The 27,175-nt window shown below is 46.1% G+C and overlaps 1 protein-coding gene across 2 annotated transcripts in view; it reads left to right on the top strand.

Moving 5' to 3' along the window:
• Positions 1-27,175, top strand: part of CARMIL3 (capping protein regulator and myosin 1 linker 3) — a 2,002,476-nt gene that overhangs the window by 1,376,200 nt on the left and 599,101 nt on the right. For both annotated transcript variants that reach the window (XM_069633925.1, XM_069633924.1), the window contains exon 34: positions 2,736-2,867. In XM_069633925.1, coding sequence (XP_069490026.1) covers positions 2,736-2,867 — 132 coding nt within the window. The remainder of the gene's footprint in view (positions 1-2,735; positions 2,868-27,175) is intronic.

Below are 27,175 nucleotides of genomic sequence, written 5' to 3'. Positions count from 1 at the left end.
TTTAATTTGTTTCTGTTTCTGGTTTTCTTTTAATGTGTAAGGCTAACTTTGATTAACCAACTAACAAATCATTTTTTTTAAATGTAAAAAAAAGATCATATGAGTAGATCGGAAGAGCCGAAACTGAAGTAAATGAAGGAGTAGAAGAGAAAATCAGATCCAGAGATGAGACAGAAACATGGGAAGGGGAAGAGGGGACAGGTGCAAGGTGGTAGGAATCAAGAAGAGGAAGAAGTTGGATGGCAGAATGGGTAGAAGAAAGATGGAGATTGAAGACACTGTCACGATGCCTGCCCCCAGACATCAGGAGTGGACCAGTCTGCCCAGAGTATTAGCACCCATGGGAACATGTAAGGACCCAAGGGGTTGTTTAAGGGCTTCTTGGACACAGTCCTGGCGCCGTTGGCATCAGGCTCATATTGCCTCTTTCAGGCAAACCAGGTCATCTTGTGGAGAAAACATGTACAGGCCACCTTGAGGCCCTTTTGAAGGGATTACTTTATTCAAGGGACTATTTCTTTCGGTGTGGTACTGGGACTACTTTACCTGGGGACTACTTTTTAGTGGCTATTTAAACCACACCCAGAGAACAGAACATGCTTCGCGTTATTCTGCACTCCTGCAGCGTAACGCTCACCGTGCCTGCAGCTCCAGTATCCATTCCTCAGATACGCCTGTTTTGTTCTTCGCGATCCGAACCTGCAAAGGGGAAAAATGACGTAATCCTTCTAGAACAGGAGCCTTCCATTTGTCATCGCAAGCATCCGGGAGTCGCCGCACCTGCAAGAAAAGGAATACCAGTTACCGCGCTATACAGCCAGCATCAGCGCCGCGGGATACTCAGCAATGCTCATTTCATCCTTGCGATCCAGCGAGGCACTCTGACGGGATCGCCGTCCGGAACATCTGCATCTGTAAAAAGATAAGAAAAGTTAACAGGTGATCTGCGCCTCGCTAAAAGACATTTAGACCTCGCATCACCAGATACTTACCGAGGTAATACTCACTTGAGGTCCGGCGAGTTTCCACCGTACGTTCTTCGCTCCAAGGGAACGCAGCACCTGCAGAATAAAGAGAGGACAATTGATAAATCACATAAATGAACAACATCGCATGTTTGGTTATTGCACATACCGAATCTTACCTTGGCGCTACCTCGTTCCTTTCAAAGAAGAGACACCTGTCTTGGGCAATCTACAAGAGGAAGAAACATAAGGAAAAGGCACAAGAGTGAACAATAAGACAACTTGAACTCTAAAGCATTACATGCTACCTTGGACTAGCATAAGACTTACCTTTGAGTCATTGTTGTCCGGAACTCTGCCATAAGATTACGGAATCAGTGAAGTTAACTGGATCTCCAAGTTCAACACACCCCTGCATTCCGACGCAGGATGGAGAGCCCATCCTTCTTAACAATAAGGTGAGACATATAAGGGGGAACACCAGGTGGTTACGGAAGCAGAAGTCAAAACCTCCTTCCAGCGGTCAACTAATTTGCCATTTTTACCACTCTAGGAAAATCCTTCTACGTGCCAGACGGACAAAACTCAGTGGGCAAGCGCAATCACTCATCACTACACTACAAGTCGCATTGGTGGAGACCGTTGCAGTCCAGCTTCGCTCGGCGCCCCTGTGGAACCCAGGTGAGCGTAACAGTCACCCAGAAGAATCAGAGGAACATCAAGTGGAAGAAGAGAAGATATAGAAGGTCAAGCTCATTACAGAACGAGTTAATATGCCCAGGGGGCGATAGATTCGGAGAAAGGCAATAAAAAGAGGCTTAGTAAAAGAGGGAAACAGCTATTCAAAAGACAGAAAAAGCAGGAGATTTGAAGGGGAAGGATGTTAGGCTGGAACAGAATGTGTGCTGCAACAAAATGCTGACACCACTCCCACGGCATGAAGAGCGGGGTGTGGAAGAAAGAGGTTGAGGAGGAAAAAAGGGCTGCAGGAGTGACAAGATTGGTAGAGTCAGCCAATTTTCTGTGATGCAAAGTAAATGTAGATTAAGGTGGAAGAAAGTGTCAATATGAAGATTCAAAGGTATGAAGGAAGAAGAAAGGGGAGATACATGATGTTATTAAAGTTACAAAAAGGAGCATGATGTGGTTATTCAAGTTACGAAAAGGAGCATGAGTATTAAACCTAGGCACATGATGGGATGGATAGAATGAAGGGACTGAGGGGATAGATGAGGAATCAGTATGAGGAAGAAGTCCATGAGAACAACAAATTACGTACCTCTCTGTGATGTTCTTTCTTCTGGACGGTCCTCACACTGATTCCTCATCGCACTCCCTACCTAACCCTCTTGCAGGAAGCTAGTATACCATCTGTTCTGCGGTTCCTCAGCTTCAGAGTGCCATGGAAAAAGGGTGGAACTGAGGGCACGGGTGCAGGGTCACTAAATATACTGGCCCCAAAGACATATCTAGTGCGGGGCGTGTAGAGGCATTGGACCTAGAGGACACAGAGGCAGGCTGCCCAACCCCCTCCCCCCTCCACCCCCCAGCAGTGGAAATGTTTCTGAAGAGGAGCTGTGCTGGGAAAGGGTATCTTAGATGAGGAATCAGTGGGAGGAACGTCCATCAGAAAGAACATTATCCAGAGGTAAGTAATGTGTTCTTTTTCCACATCTTTGTTGTCCAGATGTTTGTATGATAGTTTTGTAGTGTGATCGAGATCAAGTGGCATTACCATATCGACAACTTCAGCACTCATTTGTTTTGCAGACTTATGACCCTCCACCTGAAAATGAAGTCCCAGAAGAGAAAGTAAAGCTCATGCAGCCTACCAGAGTGCAGGGGATTGCACTTCCCGGAATGGGTGGGACCAGAGGCCAGAGCTTTGATGGCAAGAAGGAAGTAAGCTATATTAGATAATTCAATTACGTTGTTAAATTATTTGTTTGGTTATTACTAAGCATTTGGTTTTCCCACAGCCTGCATGGTGTAGCTTGTTTGTGTCAGGGTTTGAGTGCTCCAATGTCTTCACTCTACCCCTCATCCGTACCACAAGTACCTGGCTAGGAAATAGAGAAAATGGTAAAGAGGGCGAAGCCACACTCAATGGCTGCACCCTGAGCTAAACAACATAGAAACATTGGGCTACTATGATTTCTTTCTATTTTTGATGTATTTTGTAGTGCAAGTATATAAATGAGGATTTCCAGGAGAACCGGGAGAGCAATGGTAGAGTGAGGTAGATGGTAGGTTGGCTAAGGGAGAATCGGACAGTGTGAGGCAAATAACGGTACATCCATAGCAATGGCAAGAGGATTTAGGCAAAAAAAATTGTAAGCTCAATACTGTTAGGTGCGTAACGATGCTATGTTTAGTGCCATTCATCTTTGATGAGTCAAGGACTGCTGACACACGTATTCACAGACCGCAATACATGACTTCATAGCTTGTTAATACAAGGCCCAACCCCACGCACGCTGAAAATAAAAATGGGAATCTGTAATGTAAAGTAGACTCCTATTTGTCATTTCATTATATTTTTCCAGATCATGTCTGGCATAAAAATTGACTACGAGGTGCCTGCATCACATGCCATTTGACTGCCCAAACAATTTTATTTTGGACAGAGACTGCTGCTATCCCTAAAGAGCCCGTGCCAGGACAATACAATTGGGGCAGTCCAGATTATTCATTGTGCTGAAACCTTTAACCAATTATAACCAATTTATGCTTTTTATTGAGGGTATCAGGATGGTGGGGTTTGGTATAGTGTTACCCAACTGTTAGGCAGAATCATGTGCAGTTCCCTTGGGGACCACTGCAATAAGACTAAGACTACAGGAGTAAGCAGTAAACCCAATTGGTAGCAGTCTGTACCACCCATATTTAACTGGTAGCTGTGGCTGAGCAGTCAGACTTCTCTCAAGAAGAGTAGGGCAGTATACAGAGGATACATAATAGGGCTTAAAACACAGTAGAGCAAGCAAACTCTGACCAGAGCTTTGTATCAAATGTATATAATTATTTATTTAACACACACTTAAAGAAATACACTAGCACTATAAATCAAGGCAATTTCAAACACAGTCAGAAAAGTATACACACCTCCCTTAAGAATTATTAGACAAGTCTAAGTCAAAACACCACTATTTGTCAAAAGAGATGCGAGCGCGTAACTTAGATGGCACTCCAATAATTAAGTAAAAGGGAGAGAAAAAGGCAGGACATGAAAATAAAACAGTTCCCAACACTTTTATAAGACCAAAACAAGTTAGTGAAGGCAGAGTCTACTGTAGAGCCAACGTTCATAGGCCAGGCCCACTTTAAATGGAGCAAGGTGAAATGTGCCCAAGATCACACAGTTTAGAGATGCATTCAAGTCTTTGTAAAAATGTTCAAAAGAGGTTGGGTTGATTCAGAAGGTAAAGTTAGAAGGTCTGGGGACCAACCCAGTTGGAAAGCCAAGGATTTACGGGTCACCTTTAGCAAACCGTAGAAAAGGGAGGCCAGGTGGAACACAGTACCTTTAAAGTTGAGGAAGCTCCAGCGGTGGCAGTTGTTCCTGGCAGCGGGTGCAGTTCGTGGTTTCGACCAGGGGAAGAGAGGATCTCGTCGAGGAGGAAACGTAGAGTCGTTGCACTGCCCAGAGAAGAGACCAGCCGCGGAGTTTGTCGGTTAAAAGGTGCGTTCCTTTTATTCGCGGTCACAGTGGTGAAGCTTGGCTATCCGGCTGCCGACGTGCTTGGCACGGGCGATTCGACCAAGAGACGTCCTGGAAGGCGAAATGGCGAACTGGTTGATCCCACCAGCTCATAGGAAGAAGACTCTTTCAGCAGAAGATCGTCTCTTGTCGTCAGGAAAGTGGTGAGGTTGTTGCAGCAGGGCTCCACCGGTGGTGTCGTCGTTGCAGATGGCTCAGCTTCTCCCCTCTTCGGATTTCTTAGGTCCTGTGGCAACTTCTGAAGTTCCAGTCCCAAAAGCCCTGCTTTTATGCAGAAAAAAACCCCATTCAACAGCCTAGCTGTCACTCATACATGCTAAGTGGTGAGCCGAGCGGCTCACCACTGGGCCAATCAGAACAGAGTGTGACTTGAGTTGCTAAGGCAACGCAGTCCAGGGTGCCCATTCCCCCACCCACACATCCTGTGGAACCCAGACAGAGTGGCACCAGTTGGAGGGCTTCTGTGGAGAAGCCTGCCAAAAAGTCGAACAAAGGGCCCGACCTTGGTTGGAGTTACAGAGACGGACACAAACGCCATGTTAGAAAAGAGTTCTGGCAAAAAGACCCATCCGGTGATTTTATATTAAATAAATAAACTGGCGGTATCTTTAACATTGCACCAAAAAGTGGTGCGTTTAAAATCAATGGGAAAATCCCATAGGAAATATTCCGGTGGAATATTTTGCGTGGTAACCACTGCCACCAGCCAGAAACTCGACAAGGGGGGACTGGACAATGCCCTCTTGGAAACCTACCCAGGGGCAATCGAATGAACCCCTTCCAGTACTTCCACAATATGATGGTTTGTACTGGTTCTGTTCATAATATTGGACTAGTAAAGTCAATGGTGACTTTACATGCCCTGGGAGACAGTAGTCAGTCCCAGGGTATGGAGTCTATGTTTGGGGCTCACTATGACACCCCTGGGTTACTGCACTGAGGGTGCTGTGTAACACATACACAAAAACAGATTATACCCTATGGAGTAAAAAACCCCATAGCCCATAAGCACACAAAAAGTCAAAGAAATACCTCAAATCATGCCTAAGAGTGGAAGGAAAAGAGTCTCACTCTTAGCAGGAGAAAAAAACAAACCCCAAAAATCCAGCAAAGCTGCTGGGGGACTCACTAGGTTTGGGAAATTATCCTTATAAGAGAACTCTCCATAACACCAACAATTCACACAGACACTGTGGGTCATTACATGTTTGCCGGTCTGGCTAAATTACTGGTAACATTGCCGGTAAGTCCAGCACCGGCATTTTTCCCGGACCGGCAAAACACAAGTTTGCCGATGGGGGCACTGATTTACCCGACTGGCAAATAAATTCCAGAATGACTGGCACCGGTATTACCAGTGCCAGTAATTCCGGTAATGCACTCCATGTAGTCCTATGGAATGGGGATTTACTGCCATTGCCGGCACCTGGAATATCAGACCCGTGTAATGGTAGGGTCAGTTTCCCAGTATCCTCCCGGATTTACCGGCAGGATACCGGGAAACTCATAATGATCCCCACTATATATGTATTCTTCTTTGCTGGGTTAGCCCTCAGGGAACCTTTTGCTTTCCTCACCTCCTCCTTCTTGTCACCTTCTCTGTCTCATAGTTCAGGGGCTCTACCCATTTCTTGCCACCTTTGAAGCACATGCTCCTTTTCTTTGTTCAGGGTCTCCACCCTTTCTTTCTCATGTTAGGGTCTCTGCCATTTCCTGCTCCGCCTTCCCCTGCTCTGCCTTCCTCTGCTCTGCCTTCCCCTGCTCTGCCTTCCCCTGCTCTGCCTTCCCCTTAGTCAGATCCCTTCTTCATTTTTCAGTCTTACTCTCATCAAAGTCCTCTGCCCTTTTCTTGACTAGGGCTGTGGACAGGTCTCTATTCATCTGCCGTTAGATGTCTGCTTCAATCTCTTCCTTTTCTGTATTATTTATGTCGATCTTTCACTCTCCTCTGGTCTCCAGGTTTTACAATCAGTCTCTCCTATTAGGGTCTTACAATACACCTCTCTTCTTCAGGAGTTAAAATTACCACTCCGCTCCATGTCTTACAATCTGGCCAGGAATATTTCCCTTCTCTCTGTGTCTTGCAATCTGTTCTTTCAATTCAGGTTGTATAGCCAACACAGCAGTCTTCCTCTCGTTTCTGGGTCTTACAATCTGGACTTCCACTCCAGGTTGTACAACCAGACCAGCAGTCTTCTTTTCCTCTCTGGGTCTTACAATCTGGTCTTCGACTCAAGGTCCTACAGCCAGCCCAGCAACCTTCCTCTTTACTCCACTAATCTTCTTTCTCTTTATATACCACAACTCAACTTCTCTGCACCACAAAACTCCCTTACACTCTTATCATGGGAGCTGCCCTTATATAGTGTTATAGTGTTTGGACTGACTAAGTTCCTTCTGATTGGTGGGTGGGAGGGTGATAAACATGCCCGCTCTGGACATGCTCCTTTGAAAGGATGCTTTGTAGTTCTGAGTTCATTGGGGAAGTCTTTCAATAGCAAAGCCGCCATCATGGATCCCACTTGATTCTGTTTTTTTGATGGCTGGTGCAAGGATGCAGAAGTAAGAGTCTGACACAATGGTGGCATGGTGGTTGGCAAAGACTTTCATTAGATGAAAATAAAAAAAAAACTAACTATCCTTAATACAAAGATGTCCCTGCCTCAACTACAAATACTATGGCATCTGTCAGGCTGTGCAATTTAAAGAGTCCACCGTCCTGTGTCAAAATTCTTTTTCCTTCCCTTACACTTTGAACTTAAACAAAAGAACTGAGGGAGTTTCAGCAGCTCCACATTGAGACTGTGGTCTGGGGGGATGTCTCTCTTCCTCTTTGGTCCCAGTTTGTGGTGTTCGGGGATGGCTCCCTCCCCCTAACCTTTCTCAGGTTTTGGGTTGCTCCTCCGCCCTTCCTCAGGGTTCTTAAATAATATAATACTTGCTGGGGCATATTTCCCTTCCCCTGGCTTTTCAAATTACACAATGTTTGAGGGGGAAATGTCTCTCTTCCCCAGGCCCTTCTCAGGCTTCTTGGCGGTTTGTGTTGTCAGGGGGAATGGCTTCTTCCCCTGCTTTCCTTTACCTTTCGTTATGCACAGCACACCTGGCTTATCACTCTGCCAGGTTCTGTGACTATGAAGAGGTACTGTGGATCTTTATTCCTTTTTTATGGGTGCGCGTCCCAGACTTGCCTCTTTTGTGTGGCCCACCTACTGGATAGACTTGGTGCCATCTACTGCCAAGTACTATTATGCGGGCCACGGTATGCAAATGTCTCTCCCACCTGATTAGGGTCCCAGACTCTATGTCTTCGGTTTTCTTTTGGGTGTGGGCCCCAGACTGTCCTTGCTTGTGTGGCTTTCCCTTCTGATAGACTTGGTTCACTTTCTGCTAAGTACTATTGTATGACTAAAGGTAAGCCAACACCTCTTCCCCTTGGTTAGGGTCCCAGATCCTGTATTCTTGACATGTTCTCCCCTTTTGAACTCTCCACCACCTTCTCTGGGCCCCAGCACCTTCCAAGTATCCTGCATACTTTCTCTCTTGGTGCACAACCGTCGTGGGTCTTCCCTGGCATCTATGATTGCTGTGGGGCTTCCCCGACCCTTGTGGTTTCTCTCAGGGCGGTAGCGGCTCTGCAACAGTACACTTTCTTCGGGTGGCAGGGATCTCCCGGGGTCTCGGGTGCATGCTGTCCCGCTGTAAGGAACACCTGGAGCTTCTCTTGATGGCACTGTTGAGTGGTTCTCTCACTCCAGATCGACCCTGTATCTTCCCGCTCTCTTCTTTGCATCCCGGTCTGCTTTCTTCTGTACTGGGCCGTGCTGACGCTCGCAGCTCCTCCAGGCAGGATCAGAAACCATTTCCTGTATTCCTTCTTCTATTTCAATTAAAGTTGGACCAATAGGAAGTTGGTAACCACTAGTCTGTTCAATGTGGTTCACAGAGGTGATCTTTATGTCTCCAGAACTCCTCCCTGTCCCAATAGTTTCTAGGGAAATTGAGTCCTCAACCCTACTCTTCTTCGTCTCAGTACTTAGGAAGGTTTTATCAATAATACCTAGACACAAGCAAGTGTGGGCTAAAGCAGTATAGTTGAGGTGGCAGGAAGGTGGACTGGTGGGGTAATGGGATACCGCATTCCCTGCGCCAGGACTCCAGCTCCAAAATTCCAACACCAACCCACATAACATTTGTGTGTTGTGTCAGGCCATGTGTCATGACATGAAGGAAGGCAGCTCATGTAGTCAATAAAACTGTAGGCCTTAAAGGAGCGCACAACGGAATTGGCACTAGGAAGAACCCCCATCGACATTGCCCTCCCGATCGACCACTAGATCTTTGGAGGCTGACCTTAAAGGGCCACCCCACTCCAGAGATAAAGGGGAAAGGGAGGGCAGGCAACACAAAAAGACGAAGAAGAGGTTCCAATCTTGTAGTAAGTTTCTCCATTGCGTTCCCTCCTCTTCCCACAAGAACAAGTTGCGTTGGCATAGGGTGGAGGACAGCAACTCATCCACTGAGAGGGATAAATCTTACCCTTTAAAGCGGGCATCGATGGAGGAGTTAAAGCAGCAAAAGTTGTATTTACTTGCTAAAGGTGCGAGCGGTACGGCTTCAGCCTCAACGATGTCAGCAGGGCCACAGACTACTACTACTGGGGGAGCTGAGATGAAAGAGTGAGAGAAGGGTTGTACGCCCTTGATACACACGAAGTGGAAGAAGATGCTGAGGTCTACTTCCATGGGGGCCTAGTGCAACGAAGATGTCCACTGGTGCCGCTCCCTCGTCTCGAATGCCCTTGCAGGATCTGAGCTATGTCCCAGAGTCCTGGAGATGATTCTTCGAATCTATGTAGTCCATATTCGATGAGGAAGGGGACCATGTACCCTTCCGCTTGGAACCGTTGGTTGGGTGCAGGGCTCAAAAACATGCCTAGTGAACAAGGCAGAGCTCCTTGAATTGACATCAGGCCTTCACAGTGCTAGCAGGTTAGAAACATCCCCCTACATGTAGATGCAGCAAGTGGCACCATACACGCACCCAAATGCCCAATTCTGCAAAGTAGTCTAGAAGATGGTAGCAGCCCTCATCCTTGGAGCCCCAACAAATGCGTTGGTGTAATATGACCTTATTGATATTCTCAACAAAGGTCAACACAGAGTCCCACTTCCTCCTCTAGGGAAGCCTTCCTTCCTCCCAAAGGTGGCCTCTGATTTTCATCTTTGCCTTTTGTGGTGACGTGGGCCGAGGGAAGGCTATACAAAGAGGGGTGTGATGGTGAATCAATAGTGACCCAAACAACACAGTATTACAGTCCGAAATAAAGGGAATGTCCAATCAAGTTTCTATAATAATATAAACACTTTAAAACACATCATCTGCACGTAGAACAAAAGAGATTACTATACAAAAAACTCACCCGGCCGAAAGAACAGATAAGATGCAACAGACTAGAGAAAGCAGCACTCTGAACATAGTAGGTATGGTACTACCATAAAAAGGATATTGGGTTAAAAACAGGAGCGATTATGACCAAACCACTCTCTAGGGCACAGTTCATTGTCACAGTACCTGAATTATTTCTTGGTGGGCTGACTCATCAGACCCAGGTTAGAATGTTGATGCGAGCTGATCAGGCTCAGTCGGGCATGTAGGATTGTGAATGGAGGCGTTGGCAGCAATCGGGTGTCGAGTAGGGTTGAATGTAGTGCTCTGTGCAGTCGAATGGCAGCGGCTTAATGATGCAGGTCGGGAAGGTCCAAAGAACGCTTCACAGTTGGCCAGGCAGAGCCAGGCTTTAGCCGCTGGGAGAGGTTTGCGAGTGACTCTCCAGCGGTTCGAGTTAGTGGGCAGCGATCACCAAAGTGGTGATCGAGGGTACGGCGATGTGCAGTCAATGAGGCAGCAGTTCTTGTGATAGCTAGGTGGAGCTCTGGTTGAAACCCCTGGTTATAGTTAGCAAGTGACCCTCCAGAGATTCGGTTCTGGATCGGGCCTTGAGCGGTCGCTTCAGGCCTAGCAGGTGATGTGTGTGCTAGGACACGATGCAGTGTCAGGCTTTTTTATATGCAGTGTAATAGTTCGGCTGGTTGGAGGAATGCAGATACCAGCACCAGTGCCTTCCCCATTTTTCAGGATGCAGGGAACATGGATCGACCAATTTGGTGTGCAAAACAGGGAGCTTCGGCTGGTCTGGCCCTCTGGTTGCTGTGATCCCTTCACAAAGGACATCAAGGGGAGGGTACTCCAGTTCAGGGTCTGCTCCTCTGGCACAGAAGATCCGTTGCAGAGCGATTGGTCCTGGTCCACAGCACTGGTCATTCACAATGTTCCCTGGGAGTGGTTAGGGGACAGATCTTCTTTCTGTCTTGGATGGTTCCTTCTTTACCTCTGGCAGAGGGCTTTGGGCAGTGCAGTTGTCCCAAAGGAAGCCCAGGTGAGAATGTTCAGAATGTCTCTTCGGCCTTAAAGGATTTTGAGGAACTGAGGGAATTCTATGAAGGGCTGCAAGACTCCTTCCTTTTAAAGGCATAAGTCCCCAGTTAATTGGTCTAATGCTAAACTTCTTTAGAGGACCTATTCCTGCTTTGGGCTGGAGTGGACTTTGCCCTGTTGATCTTGCATACAAAGTGCTTTGCTCCAGAGGAAGTGGAGGAGACAGGAAAGGGAAAGAGAGACAGTGAGAAATAAGATGACCCTACTCCCGCCCCCTTCCCTCTTACTGACAACAAAGACCTTTGGATATGCAGCACCCTGGTGTGAGGCTACTCCTCCTGAATGGGCGTTCTCCTCTGATACCTGAGCCCAGGACAGCTGCCTGATAGGCAGCTGTCTCTGGTGGAGGGGGTTACCAGCCCTCTCAAAGAGAATCAACGAGAGGCTGGGTCCTCTGTGTTTCTGTCCTGCCTCGTGGCAGTATCGACCCATCTGACCCAAATACACATTCCCTTCCTCAGCAGAGCTGATTCACAGGAACTGACACATGTGCAATATCAATTGGCATATGGCAGCTATGATCATAAGTATTGCCATGCCCTATGCCTAAACTCATGCATAGCTTATGCTTAGAGAGTACCCTGCCTCCACAATGGGGTACTCATGATCATTGTAGTTTGGGTGCAGGGGGTCATCCATTAAATGTCGCCCCTGTGCTGCAGTGACTTTGCTGTTGCTGCGGTGGTCGATTGGGCATCTTGTCACCTCTGAGCCTGCTCTGCGCCACAAGCAGAGAAGGTGCTGAATATCAGGCTACTGATGCAGCAAGGCACAAGTGCACTAGGCTTTTGGCATGGAGTTGCGACAAAGGGGGATCTGGTTAGCAGATTATCCCTTTGGAGAAGGAATCACCGGCATCATTTTATGTACGCAAAATCTAAAAATCCAGGGCTTTGCACCCTTGCAGATGACAATTCCTCACAAGAGGACCGATTCCATTGGCTGACGCCAGGGCGGACCTTCAGCTACTACGTCTCTCAGATTAGCATGACCAGGAAAGATGACCAGCTTTTTGTTGGTTATGCTGGTGCCCATGCTGGCAGGGCTATGACCAAACAGACCTGGTTAAGGCAGATTTTTCTATGCATCTCGGAATGTTATGGTCAGGTGGGAAGGATGGCCTCATTCTATCAGAGGTGTGGCTATCACCTCTGCCCTGCAGAGGGGAGTCCCTATTTTGGACATCTGCCAAGCGGCTACATGGGCTTTTCTGCACATGTTTTCAAAGCATTACTGCTTACATTCACTTTCGGAGTAGGGCACCCGCTTTGGCAGGACATTTCTCCAAAGTTTTCTGGCCTCCTGGTGTTGTTTGCTCTCCTCCATCCTCCAATTCCGTGTTTTGCTATGGGAGTCTATCATAGATTGGGTCATGTTGCCTCTTGGTAATGTTCTTTCTGTTGGATGTTCCTCCCATGGATTCCTCATGGCCCTCGCACCCTGCCCTTATTGGCAGAAAGCTTGTATACACCTTTAAGTTCTGTGGTCCCTCTGCATCAGATTGCTAGGGAAAAGCAGTGGAAATTAGGTCATGGGGCGTGTTGCTTCAATATTTTCTGGCCCGCCCTGATGTCATAACCGGCCCAGTGTACATAGAGGTATCGGCGGGGCAGACGCAGAGCTGTGCTGCACCACCTGGTTCAAACATCTTTCTGAAGATCAACTGCACCAGAATACGAACATAATGGGTGAGGAAGCCGTGGGAGGAATATCCCTCAGAAAAGAACATTAGCGAAAGGTTAGTGATTTGTTCTTTAGGCAGCTGTCTTGATATTGGGCAAAATCTTCCTCGGGGCCAGCCCTTTGAGAGCAAAAATACCCAATTCAGCCCAAAATACAGGTTCTATTGTGCTGAGCAGTGATCTCATGCTAGTGACAAATGACACCCTCAAAGTGTTATTAGCATATTTATTCTAAGCAGTGAATTTCATATACATTTGGGATTCAAGTTAGAGAATATTACAAAGCATAAAACAAAGAGCAATGCAAAATATAGTGAAACATGGAACTTAGATAAACATAGAGAAACATAGAGAAATATAGAGAAACATAGAGAAACACAGTCTTACGTCCCTTAATCTCAGCCCTGGGAGACCTGGGTTTCTCATAGAAAAACAAGGCTGGAGGACACCGTGAGAGCCAATTCCGGGCACCTGACTGTACACGAATCAAGTCCACAGGCGATCTCCCCCTGATCCCATGTGTGCATGGATACTTTATACTCTCTTGCTGTCAGTCACCATGACGCATAGTTCCAGAACTTTCTCTGTGAGGCTGGTTCATGGAAAAAACCCAGCTCTCTCTGAGATGCTCCCTGCTCGCTCCTACCCCCTCCCTTGTTCCCATCTGCGCTGGCTGAGGAATGTCTTATCAGTACCTTCCCAGAGAAAAGGAAGATTAGCTTGGAGCCAGGGCTAACGTTAGTGAGGCTGAATATTCTAGAGGAAGCAGGGATGTATTAACCCCATCTGCAAGCTCTAAAAGGCATGCACTCATAGCTTAGTGTTTATAGCGCTTAAGACTGGCTATCTAAGCGCTATATAGGTGCCATGATGTTCCAAACACTCCAAAAATCTATTAGCTACATGGCTAGGGGCCCTCCCTGCCTGTCTATCAACAATGTTTAATTTGACCTATCTCATACTAGGCCTGCATATTCCTTGTAGCTCACTACTGCATAATGGAAGTGCTACAACAGACTACTGTCAGCATTTTTAGCACATACTTTGAATACACTATTGGCTTTCAGCGGCTAATGCTGTCATCTAAAGCCCTGATTGGCAAGGTTGCAATTTCGTGTATCACTACATTCCACCCCTATTCAACGTTTGTGCGACAAATGCTGACTAATACCTATCAACATAGTATTTAGTGCAGTGATAAAGACCTAGGGGCTTTGCAAGAGGTTTAAGCAAACTATCTTCTAGCGGTTAGTTAGCGTGGCATGCAAGGTAAAGCACTACCTAAACAAAAATGTACACAAAGTGAACAGTGACATATACCCTTGCCAGAACCTGGCCTACACAAAAATACCTACGCCAAGTGAACATGGACATTTACTCTAGCCAAAACCTGGCCTACACAAAAATACCTAAATCAATTTTGTATAACTGATTGTCAGTTAAAAAGCAGCATGCAGTTAAAATGTCAAGGCAATCCAGTGTAGTCTAATCTACAATGCACTATTGCATTTATGTATGGTTACCAATTCTAAAACCTGGCAGCCTTTCACCCTAAGGGCCTACCCTCCCCCTGATCCCAGGGCATTCAAGCGTGACTATGGGCTGTGTGACTAGACACTTCCCCCAGGTAGGTGGAACCCAACCAGAAACCATCTAATTTCTTGAACAAGGTGAACCCATGGGCACCAGGTTGTCTAAATAAAAACAATTCTACTAATTTACATCAAAGCATGGCATGTGTTATTCATGCAATCAAAAAAGCAAGCAATTCAATCCATATGTATGCTGGTAACTGTAGCTCTGCGTGCCAGTGTGTGGAGGATGGTTGCCCCCACCCAGTAAAAAGCCAACACCTGCTGATTTAACAATGTTTGCCATACAATGCATTGTGTGTATTTAGCAGTCTTGTTGACCTGCCCTATGGCAGACAAAAATGTCTTCATGTCTAAAATTCTGTTATCTTCAATTGGCTGTCAATACTTGTAGCAGTGCTGGGCATATCAATGGGCCCCACTAGGCCAGAAGTTCTATAGCAGAGCTGGCATCAGAACCCATAGTGGCTAGCTTATTGTGCACAGTTTCTATGTCACAAGCATATAAAGCTCCTGCAATTAATGAATCTAGCTCCCTAGCTACGCGCACTCTAGTGATGGGCCATAGAAATGGACTCCATTTGTAGCAGCTTGGTAGTACTAAGGAAACATTGCCTCATGATAAATCTATGTCTAAGTGTAGCACTGTAATAATGAAGGTGTGCATTACCAGTCTACAATTTACATGTTGTCTTACTACTGGAAAATCTAACAGGTTCACAGTGTCTACCTTCTGTGACTTGGAGAATACCCTTCTTCAAGTGGGATATCTACCATATACAATAATAACTTTAGCCACAAACACCATACTACTATCCGGCAGTGGCTGTTTCATCACACCATGGAAAAAATTCATTTAGTCAAGTTATAGTTCATTAAATCTTGGCGAGAACACTCGCTGCAGTTCTTGGTCAGAAAAACATCACATTAGACAAATTAAACAAATGGTATCCATTCAGTGACAAAAGATGCCTGACAATGTGCCAGGCCAGTACTCTAGCAATTCCATGTGGATACTCATTTGCAGCGCTTTTCCAAAGAATTATTCCAAATGTTTACAATCAAAAGGTGACTCTTTGCATTAGTGTGCTGGAGACAGCTGTCCCCACAAAAACATGAAACTGGTTGGTTTAACAAAAAACCGTGTCACACTCTGTGTCATAAAATCAAACATCAAGTCAGTCATGGTTTCATTTACCTGCCTTAAGCTGGCTGTAAAAGTATCCAGTGTTTCAAAGATTACCATTTCAAATTATAGCTCACACACTTGGCAGCATTACTTCAATTAAGAATCTTAACCTACGCACAGGTGACTTTGATGTGCGCACCCATCTTATCTCAAAATAAATTACGCTCCTGCTTGCATAATTCTGCTGCCCCAACAGTTCATAAATCATTCTCCTGCCTACGTGCAATGTAGAATATTTTTTTTTTCAAAAAACAAAACATCTCTGGTTAAAGCCATTCAGTTGGAAGAGTAAAACCATTTGGTTTTTTCAGATTCATCTCAACCGTGCATTTAAAAACCATTTTTCAATGTGTTAGCATTCAATTGCTGTGTCACACAGCTGTATGTGGTGCCTGATGTTACAGTCCACAATTCATTGTCCATAGTCCTTTAAACAAGAAAGGGCAAAACATGTCATTTAAATGTGTAGCATCAAATACTTGATAATTAGCCAAGTCTGCATCATGCCAGTTCAGCAAAAGTTATTACTCTGTTGGACACTATTCGCAGGTTACAGCATTGAGTGCGGTGCAGGGCACGTTAAAGTTGAAATAGCATGTCGCAGTGGCTCGCTTTCTCTGAGAATGCGTCTGACCCTTCTTTGATCAGTGTCACCCACAAACTGCATATTCACTCTCTATATTATGAAATGTCTTGTCGTGCTTTGCCTAGGCAAAATACAAACAGAAATGTTAGGATGTCATCAAAACTTCAATATCAGCGTTATCCACCCCTTCCCATAATACCACCCCCATCTTCAAAAAGTCTCATCAGGTAACTACACACTTTGTCATTGCTACTGCAATTATTTATCACCTTTCTGCATGTTTCTGGGGGCTTATTTACACTCAACCATACGGGGTGTAACTGCCTAATCACAAACTCATTTGTGCAATGCAATCATAGCTGGTCAATGGTACCTCAGACTGATCTGTGCTTTTACAAAGCCATATAGTAAGTACCCAGGTCGCACAATGCTTTTCTTTTTCACCAAAGCGATCACAAATGCCAGGCGCCAACTTGCTTCCAGTGTCCCATGATCTTGGTTTAGGTTGCCCTGCTGGCATCACTCCATTTTTCAAAGGTAAAGTCTTTCAGTCCAATACCGCTTACAGTTGTACAAGCAGCTTTGTTTATTTATCTTTCTTTTCTTAGCAGTGTCTTTTCAAGCCTCTGGTTTTTTCACTTGTCATTTTTTCAAAGGGCGTTTGCTGTTTTTGAACCACTCCTTTGAGTGCGATAGTCTGAGTCAGTTTCTTTTGTTGCTTCAACAAATCATTCATTCTTGCACTAAGCCGTGTGGCTTCTGGATCATGGCTAATGTGCAGTGTTCATGTTGTACTTCAAAGCCCCGCTCTGCATGTTGTCTCTTGCAAAACGGCTAAGCACTTTTTGTCAGTTTTGCTTCCATCTGGAATGCCATAATGTCTTTGTCAGTTACTCCATCCCCTGGCAATGTAGCTTGCAATTTGCCAGATGTGTATTTTCTCTTCTCAAAGCGCCTAGAGGTTTCTTCTCCAGTGCACAGCGCTTTACTTCAGTTCACATCACATGGAGCATTGGAATGCAGCTTGCACAGCAATAGCGCTTTACTTCACTTCACATCACATCACATGGGAATGCGGTTTGCACAGTAATGTCTGTTGGAATGGGCAGCTGTCTTTTCTTGGCCCATTCACAGATGCATAGGTAAATGTTCAGATGTGATGTGCCCGTCTGCCATCCTGCATGAAGCCTTTGCTCCGTACCACAGTTTACTGGGCAAATTCTTTACTTTTTGAACAGCTCTCTGTTTTTGCTCCCCCTTCCTCAGGAATGCAGGCATGTTTATCTTTCGTGTGCACCTGGCAGCGCCATTAGCACGCAGCTTATCTCTTTTGCCTATAACTCTTATACTGTGGCGGCTTCACTCGTTTCAGACAGTTCATCCAAATTAACTCTTTCTTGTACTGTTTCTGCTTTTGTTTGCCTTCACGCACCTCGCCCAAGACAGCTTCAAGGCACAAGCTCTGCACACACAGCAAGACTCTTGTTTTCAAAAGCGGCACTTTTCTTGTCATTTTTCTACTCCATGTAATTTTGCAAAATGTCAAAGCGTCTTTTTTTTCTTGTAATGTGCGATCTTTCAAGAGAACTCACAACCCATTAAATCTTTGTGCTATCTTATCACACACAGATGTTTCATTCTGTTGTACCATTGCCAAACTATAACCACTCAGTTCAGTGCATTTAAAAAATAAAAATGCCATATTTAGTGCAGCTCCCTGCACGTTTTTTTTCTGCAAGAACAACCCACACTCTATTGCTTGTGGGCTGTTTAATGTGTCAACAACATTTTTTCCCCATGTATCACAGTCAACAGGTCACTATTTCCAAAGCATACATCACTAATAAAGCAACAGCACAAATCCATGGCATAGCATGGGGACAGTCAAAAATACTCCAGGGGCAATTTAGAAAAATATAAATTGTTTTTCCCCCCAACCATTGCAAGCTGGTTCTGCAATTTCAAATCAGTACACAAAAATCGAAAATCCAAATAACATTCACTCACTTTCCTTTTAAGTGAGTCTCTCACCCAATAAAAGCATGGCACAGCCTAAAATGCAATATAACCATTTTAGTGTGTTTCCTTTAAACAGAATTTGCCACCATTAGCACATGGAATTTTACAGTTGCCAAAAGAAAGAAAAAACTCTTTAGGCTCTCAGCACAGATGTTACTCATTCTCCTAAGCATGGCTCATTCCCCTTCCTCATTATTCAGGAATGCCAACCCTTCAAAAGCATATATCAAAAAAGACGAACCTTCGCCTCCGAACATTACAGCCCCCACTCGCTAGCACACTGGGGCTGAGTCAATGGTTAAATCACTATTCACAATTTGCATGTCAAATCCCTGCAATTATTATTTTTTTTCCTGCCCTCATGACAGAATAGAGATGAGAACTCCGTCTCATTATGCATTCCAAATTACAACTTTAAACTTGGGAAACCACATGATAAAATTCTTTTTCTAATTGAGCATACATCTTTCTTAACCATTCATCGGAGTGCTTTAAACAAAGCCATTTCCCGCTCGTTTATTGCCTTGTACTCCCTGGCACCAATCCCATGCAATAAGTCAGTCACGACTGATTTACTGAAGGGAGTCTTAACCACACAAGCTATCGGCCACGGCAAACCGACACAACATTGCTGCCTTTTGAAGTCTCAGAGCTGCAGTGAGACCATCAAGGAAATGCGACAGCCTGCTCCCCACTCTACACTGTGTTCTCTCACACCATTTGTCATGTCATGGCACTGATCTTCACAAATCCCACAAAGCTGCCACCAAATGTCTTGATATTGGGCAAAATCTTCCTCGGGGCCAGCCCTTTGAGAGCAAAAATACCCAATTCAGCCCAAAATACAGGTTCTATTGTGCTGAGCAGTGATCTCATGCTAGTGACAAATGACACCCTCAAAGTGTTATTAGCATATTTATTCTAAGCAGTGAATTTCATATACATTTGGGATTCAAGTTAGAGAATATTACAAAGCATAAAACAAAGAGCAATGCAAAATATAGTGAAACATGGAACTTAGATAAACATAGAGAAACATAGAGAAATATAGAGAAACATAGAGAAACACAGTCTTACGTCCCTTAATCTCAGCCCTGGGAGACCTGGGTTTCTCATAGAAAAACAAGGCTGGAGGACACCGTGAGAGCCAATTCCGGGCACCTGACTGTACACGAATCAAGTCCACAGGCGATCTCCCCCTGATCCCATGTGTGCATGGATACTTTATACTCTCTTGCTGTCAGTCACCATGACGCATAGTTCCAGAACTTTCTCTGTGAGGCTGGTTCATGGAAAAAACCCAGCTCTCTCTGAGATGCTCCCTGCTCGCTCCTACCCCCTCCCTTGTTCCCATCTGCGCTGGCTGAGGAATGTCTTATCAGTACCTTCCCAGAGAAAAGGAAGATTAGCTTGGAGCCAGGGCTAACGTTAGTGAGGCTGAATATTCTAGAGGAAGCAGGGATGTATTAACCCCATCTGCAAGCTCTAAAAGGCATGCACTCATAGCTTAGTGTTTATAGCGCTTAAGACTGGCTATCTAAGCGCTATATAGGTGCCATGATGTTCCAAACACTCCAAAAACCTATTAGCTACATGGCTAGGGGCCCTCCCTGCCTGTCTATCAACAATGTTTAATTTGACCTATCTCATACTAGGCCTGCATATTCCTTGTAGCTCACTACTGCATAATGGAAGTGCTACAACAGACTACTGTCAGCATTTTTAGCACATACTTTGAATACACTATTGGCTTTCAGCGGCTAATGCTGTCATCTAAAGCCCTGATTGGCAAGGTTGCAATTTCGTGTATCACTACAGCAGCTCCATGAGATCTAAAATCTTAGAATATGCCCAGTACTGACACAATTGTGGAGAACAAGCCTTCATGATGTGCTTCAGCATGACCAAATTGATCATACCTTGGAAGGAGTCCACCATGTAGCCATTCACCCAAACAATCAGGTTTTCCCAGGAATCATCCTCTCAAGAAACCCATTGGACATCGTTCTTTTTGACAGACTCCCTAAAAGTCCCTGGATGCTGAGTGGGCAGCCTGCCAGATCTCCTTATGAGAGCCGTCTTCGTACTCCCATAATACAATCTCTCTTCGGTATAACGTCCTTTCATCTCAGGATGTTTTTTCACAGGGTTTTTTACTGAGAATTTTTGAACAAAATAAACTCATCGCATTTTTTAGGGGGGGGTTGGAATAATATATATTTGGGGTGTGGGTGTATGGGATCATATAAAAAATAAAAGTTGATTAGGGGTTGGGGGGACACCCCCTAAAAATGAAACATTTACAAGTTTTTTCATTGAAAAATCTGCAGTAAAAAACCCTGCGAAAAAACATCCCACGATGAAATGACATAGAACCCTCTCTTCTTAGCTTAACTCCAGAATAGCACAATAAGCCCTCTGGGGGTTTAGGGGGCATGTGGGCAAAGGGACATGCAGACTGATACTCTCCAGTCATCTAACAAGCCAACTCAACCAATTATTCCCTTCCACATTCATCTGTACTAAGTTATTAGGGAACATAGGGCGAGAGAGAGCCCTACACTAAGAATCAGAACCACCACCAGAATCAGAAAAACAACCTCTTGAATTACTCATTAGATCATTCATCTTGATCTATTGAGCCATCTCCTTTTCATGGAGAGACTCCTGATGAGCTCTCCTGGCTCTCTCACAGCACACTGATGGGCTCTCTCCCTTTCCTTATATTCTAACTGCCTCTTCTCCAAGTCAAGTTTCTGAGCTTCCAAGTCATGCTCTCTAGTTTGGAAGTTTAGAGGATCCCTTTGAGTTGCCAGCAGGGCCTAAGCAAAGACAGGAACAGGAGGAAACGCATTGCTAGAAGTACTGTAATGCGCCACCTGTGCGCCCACCGATTGCTACTGCAGGGGCTCCCCCAGCCTTACCTGGGAGTTGGAACCGCTATCTTCACTTGTTCTGGACTAGCGGTTGGGGGATCTATGTGATTTTATCAAACCCAAAATACCGAAATAAATACAGCATTTTTGTTTTTTGGGGAGTCCCCTCCTCCAGTCCCGTTTCCCAATGTTTGATACCCCCTGAACCCCTTCCTTACCATATTTAACTCCTTACCCCACCCCCATATATCTTTTTTATTTTATTCCGTATTTTTTTCAGTATTTTATATTTATTAAAATTTCATTCTCATTTTTTTTTTAGGTATAATCACTGGATGCATGTTGCTCCGGTGCCCCTTGCATCCCACAGGTCCTCTCCGTCGCCATCTGGTAGCATCCTCCATGCAGCTGGATCCCGCCATCTTGTGCATCCGCAGGAAGCCTCCGTTCTTGGCCCACACATGCGCACTTCACAGCGTCTTCCTGTTGCCAGGAGACGGGCCAGATAGGGTTGTTTCCACTTCAGTTCCTTATTGCCAGCACACTCACAGAGCAGAGCGCCTCTCAACGTTTCGTTGTGCTTGCTTATAGTCTTACTCTCCATTCTCTGTCCTGAGAGTTCACTTTGCCAGCTTTCTTCTTTCCTTAGCTTGCCTCCAGTGTGCCTGATAAGATTATGAGTAGGATTATTTTACTCCCTATTTTTAAACTTTGAGCGTAAAGGTGATTTCAAGAGAGTAAAATGTGTTTTCTCCTTTGCAAGAGATTAAAAAGTATGGGACTTCCAGCCAATGTATGCAAAAACTGTATGGAAATCATTGCCATGCGGCAACTTTCTGCATCGTGACAGAAAAGCAGGTTTCTCTGAAATTGAACAGATTCACATGGTGCAGTGGCACACACACCCTCACACAAATAGAACACATGAGCACTAACACTGAGTTTCCCTTGCATATAAATAAATGGTGCAACAGCAGTATAAGCTTTTAAACGCTTCGCTCATACAGAGCAGGTCAGCTTGATTAGGAACTGTGCAGGCTTCACACATACAAACAAAAGGCGAATCAGGGCAACCCCAATATAGAAAAGGTATTAATTCCATGGATCTCAGTAGACAATGCTTTCCTCACATAGAACAGGAGCATTGTGAGTCTCAACAATGCAAGATGACCACACTTGGAACAGATACATTGTGGTTCACAACAGTAGAAGTTCCACTTGCATAGAGAAGACTGCTTTGGATGGAGCAGTGCAAGCATCCCCACACTGAAGAGGTAAATTAAGGGCCTTACCGCCGGAGTGCAAGCTACACTCGCATATAACTCGCATATAACATTCTAGGCCTCAACAGTCCAAATTACTGTCACAAAGAGCATGCCCAGCATGTGCATCACTGATACAGCAGTGGGAGAACCACCCACATAGAACAGGAACAGTTAATTGCCTCAGCAGTACAAGATCCTCAACGATGTAACTAATATAACATTGATAGCAACTAGTCCAAATACCCAGGCTAACTCTAATCAGAAAAGCTTTGCATAGTAGGTATTCAGTAAACCATAATTAAAAGGAATTCTGCCTTAGAAAACCAAATTATTTCTATACCAATTCCCAGCTACTCTACAGCAGGTTCACGTCCTAAAACATGTTGCAGAAGGGGATGTTAATCTAATACAGGGCGATAGCCACCCAATACGCCTTTCATTATTCCTCTAAGGTCTGACCATTTGATCTCTTCTGTATATATTTAGATTTTTAAAACACAAAAACTAGTCAATTATACAGTAAAGCAAACATTAATTGTATTGTGTGTTTTGAGGTTCGATAGAATTGGCTTTTGATGTTTAATGAAAGTCCTAATTTCCTGGAACTACTACTACCGAATGGTATGCCAATTTCAATGGATGGCTTTTCTCCTGCAGGTTCCTCATCATGATAGATATTCATCTCCAGCTTCGCTGCTGGTAAACCTTTCGCCAGGGGGTGTGTAGTGGACCTCGACTCTCGGCCGCCTATCGACGATCTATCTGGTCAGGCTATCGATCGTCGGCTCTGGAGGTGACGTCAGGTGTCGTAAAAATACTGCGTCACTATGCCCCACACATCAGTTCCTTTTTTCTGCGTGCTTGCACGCTGCATAGGGAACACGACTTGAGTTTACTCGATGTTCTTACTGTACTTTCGTATGTTTTTTCTTCAAAACCTCGACGCAATGTCGTCCCAAAGGGTTTCGGGCTTCAAGTGATGCCGCGATTGCGAGGCCAAAATGTCTTTGACCGACCCCCATGGCGTCTGTCTGTAGTGTCTGGGTGCTAGTCTTGACACGGAGGCCTGTGTGTCATGCGCAAAGATACAGGCAAAATCCCTGCGTGAGAGAGGCGGAAAACTGGCTTTGGGCCGACCTGTCGCCAAGCATCTGGCACGGTCGCTCGTCCGGTCCTCGGAGGCTGAGACTGAGGGGGCCACCCCTACCAACGGGAAAGACCAACATCATAAGAAGAACAAGAAGCAGTCCCATTCCAGGAGCCACCATTCCTGGTCGTCTTCCTCACGGAAGATGTGGCACCACCGACACAGGTCCTGTTAGTTTCGGAACGAGGTAAACCCTTGGCGTGGCCGACCACTCGGGAGGAGTGGGGTAGTTTTAAGAACTCTATGTTAGCAATTTTTAAGATGCAAGCGGTAGTAGGGGTGGCTCTGGCCCTCGACCAGCTGGCTTTGGCGGCCAAAGTGGGCCCTCTTTGCTCCCGACCCCAAGCCGGCCACTCCGTTGACATTGTCAGCGTTGAAAGTATCTTCAGGTGTTACACCCGTCAGGCATAAGTCACGGGAAGGCTGTAGGGCCGAGACTCCCGATGTCTCTAGGTTGCGTGAGCATCCCTCAGTGCTGAAAGTACCCTCAGCATCGATAGCTTCGGAGTATATCCTCAAGCCTTCAAGATGGTTCCTTTATGACACTTTTGAGATTGTGTTTCTTCGACGCCATGAATTCCATTTTCGCAGTCGAGGAGCACGATAACCCTGAGGACACGGCCGACTCATTTACACGGGCACTGGTGGCGTCGACTATTTTGACGACCAAGCTGATTTATTGGCTTTAGCTCAGAGTTTGCATGATGCCAGTGGTCTGGATACTTCTTCAGACTTGGAGTTACAGCAAAAACAGCCCTATACCCATACTAGTGTGAAGTTCAAGGAGCTGGTTTACAGAGTAGTTGACACCCTGGGGTTGAAGACATCCTCTGTACCTCTTCAAGGTTATGGTCTTACCGACATTTTGGACGAGAGACCCACAGTCAAGACCAATATGCCTTTCAACCCTGCCATTGCAGATCTCTTAGCCCCCTTATGGCAGCACCCTTGTACGATTCCCCTGTGAATGCCATTTTCACAGGGAAGTATAGGCTGGCAAGAGGAGATCCTTCTTTCCTTGCTAAACATCTCTCCCAGGAGTGGTTGGTGATTCAGGCTGCCACTTTCTCCACTAGACCCGCGGCAACTACCTCAAATCTGCCTACAGACAGAGAAGGGAAAAAATGTGCCGCCCTGGCCAGAAAGGTATTCACTTCTGATAGTATTGCTCTCAAGACCACTAACGTGGCGTGTGGTTTTGCCAAATATTCATTTGGCTTATGGAAAGCAGTTGAACAGGCTGTGGAGTACATCCCTGACGGTGCCATGCGGGACGGTTTCTTGCAGTTGGTGGAGGATGGGAAGGAGGTAGTCAAACAGTCATTGCAGACGGACCTGGACATAGCAGACTGTGTTGGCAGAGCAATGGGTTCAGCAGTTGTGATGCAATGCCAATCTTATCTTAAAGCTTTTGGTTTTTCCCTGAATGTACAAAACAGATTGCTGGACATGCCTTTTGAAGGTGATATGCTCTTCGGACAGAAAGCAGATAAGTCATTGGAGAAATTCAAGGATTCAAAATTGGCTGCTAAATCTTTGGGCCTAGCGGCGCAGCCGGCCAAGCCTGCCTTCAGCTTCACCTCCAGCTGCAGGGGCTACAGACGGTATGTGCCCTATGGCAGGAAGGTGCTGCTCCCACAAACCAGGAAAGGCAGAGGTGCTTCTCGCGCCCCGGAAGGGGCAAAGGGGCCTCTAGAGGCCAACAAGCAGCATGAGCGACAGGATCACCCGCACCCTTGAAGCCGCTTTGATTTCCCCTCCCACGATGTACTGGTTGGTGGACGGTTGGCAGGAAATAACTTCTGACACCTGGGCCCTTCAGTTGATTCAGTGGGGTTATTGTCTGCCTTTTCTAGAGAGGCCTCCAGACAGACCTCCACCTCCCCCAATCCAACCGGGTATAGGAGCTCCAGGAAGAACTGAGAGCCCTGTTATTGAAGGGTGCTGTGGAAGAGGTGCCTCCCGATCAGAGAGGGTCGGGTTGTTATTCCCGTTTCTTCCTGGTGCCCAAAAAGGGAGGAAGTCTCTGTCCCATCCTGGACCTCAGGGCTTGAACAAGTTCCTGAGGAAGGACAAATGCAGGATGGTGACGTTGAAGGAGATTCTCCATGCTCTCGAACTCCAGGACTGGCTGGTGTCGATAGACCTACAGGGCGCTTATTTCCATGTGCCAATACACCAAAAGCACAGGAAGTTTCTAAGGTTCCTCATTGACGACAAGCATTATCAGTTCAAAGTGATTCCCTTTGGGTTGACCTCCGCGCCGAGGGTCTTCACCAAGCTCATGGCAGTGGTCGCGGCCCACCTCAGGAGATTCAGGGTGCAAGTATTTCCATACCTTGACGACTGGCTGATCAGAGGAAAGTCAGCAAGGCAGGTCTTGTCTCATATGGAAAACACCTACCTACTACTGCACAGGCTGGGCTTTTCCCTCAACATGAAGAACTCCCATCTGACGCCAGTCCAGCAGCCCCAGTTCATCAGAACGGTCCTAGACACCCAGGTGGGGAAGGCCTTTCCCACAGAGGAGAGAATCAGCAACATCAACAAGATGGTGCTGTTGTTTCAGAACCATGCCACTCTTCCAGCGGCTTCCTTCCTCCGCCTTTTGGGTCTCATGACCTCCTGTATTTTTCTAGTGCCAGAGGCCAGGCTGCTTATGCAATCCCTCCTATGGCTCCTGAGGGATCAGTGATCTCAGTACCTGGGAGCGCTCACGGACCACCGTTTCGTCTGCGGACTCGGCTGGTGGAACACATGCAGCAATCTATTGGCGCGCAAACCCTTCTGGCTGCCTTGACCCCAGGCCTGAGTGGTCACGGATGCGTCTCTGAAGGGTTGGGGCTCCCGCTGCGAGGAATTGCAGGTGAGCAGCATTTGGTCTCCATCAGAAGCCAATTGGCATATCAACAGGCTGGAGTTGCAGGCCATCAGGTTAGCCCTGAGTGCATTTGCACCGTCTTTCAGAGAGAAGCATGTCCTCATCCTGACAGACAACACGGTGGCCATGCATTACCTCAACAAGCAGGGTGGCGTGCACTCTCAGCTGCTCTGCACAGAGGCAGTTCAGCTGTGGTTCTGGTTGAGGGAGAACCAAATCTTGGTCTCTGCAGTTCATCTGGCGGGGACAGAGAACACCTTGGAGTATGCTCTGAGCAGGCAGAGCATGGTCTCACACGAGTGGGAAGTGTGCCCTCCTAGAGGAGGTCATCTCTCTCTGAGGTACCCCTGCAGTGGATCTCTTCATGACGGAGTCCAACAAGAAGTGCAAACAGTTTTCCTCGAGGGAATCCCCAGCGAACAGTGCACTAGGGGACGCGTTTCCGGTGGATTGGACCTTCACTCTCCATTACCCCTTCCCTCCGATTCCCGTCATTCCTTCGGTTCTCAGGAGGTTGAAGAGATTTTGAGCATCCATGATGCTGATTGCCCAGGATCAGCGAGGATTACATGGACCATCTGTCCGCCTCACCAGTTGCCTCGGCTTCTGGATCTCCTCACCCAGTCGGATGCATGCGTGGCTCTTGAGGATGAGGTATGATGAATGGGACCTCTTAGAGGAGATGCTTGAGGTACTGCTGACTCCAAGCAGAACTTCTACTAGATCTCTGTATGCGTGCAGGTGCAGACAATTT

This window comes from Ambystoma mexicanum, chromosome 13 (genome assembly GCF_040938575.1).
Source record: "Ambystoma mexicanum isolate Mex_15411 chromosome 13, UKY_AmexF1_1, whole genome shotgun sequence".
Lineage (NCBI taxonomy): Eukaryota > Metazoa > Chordata > Amphibia > Caudata > Ambystomatidae > Ambystoma > Ambystoma mexicanum.
This window is presented reverse-complemented; position numbering and strand designations above follow the sequence as displayed.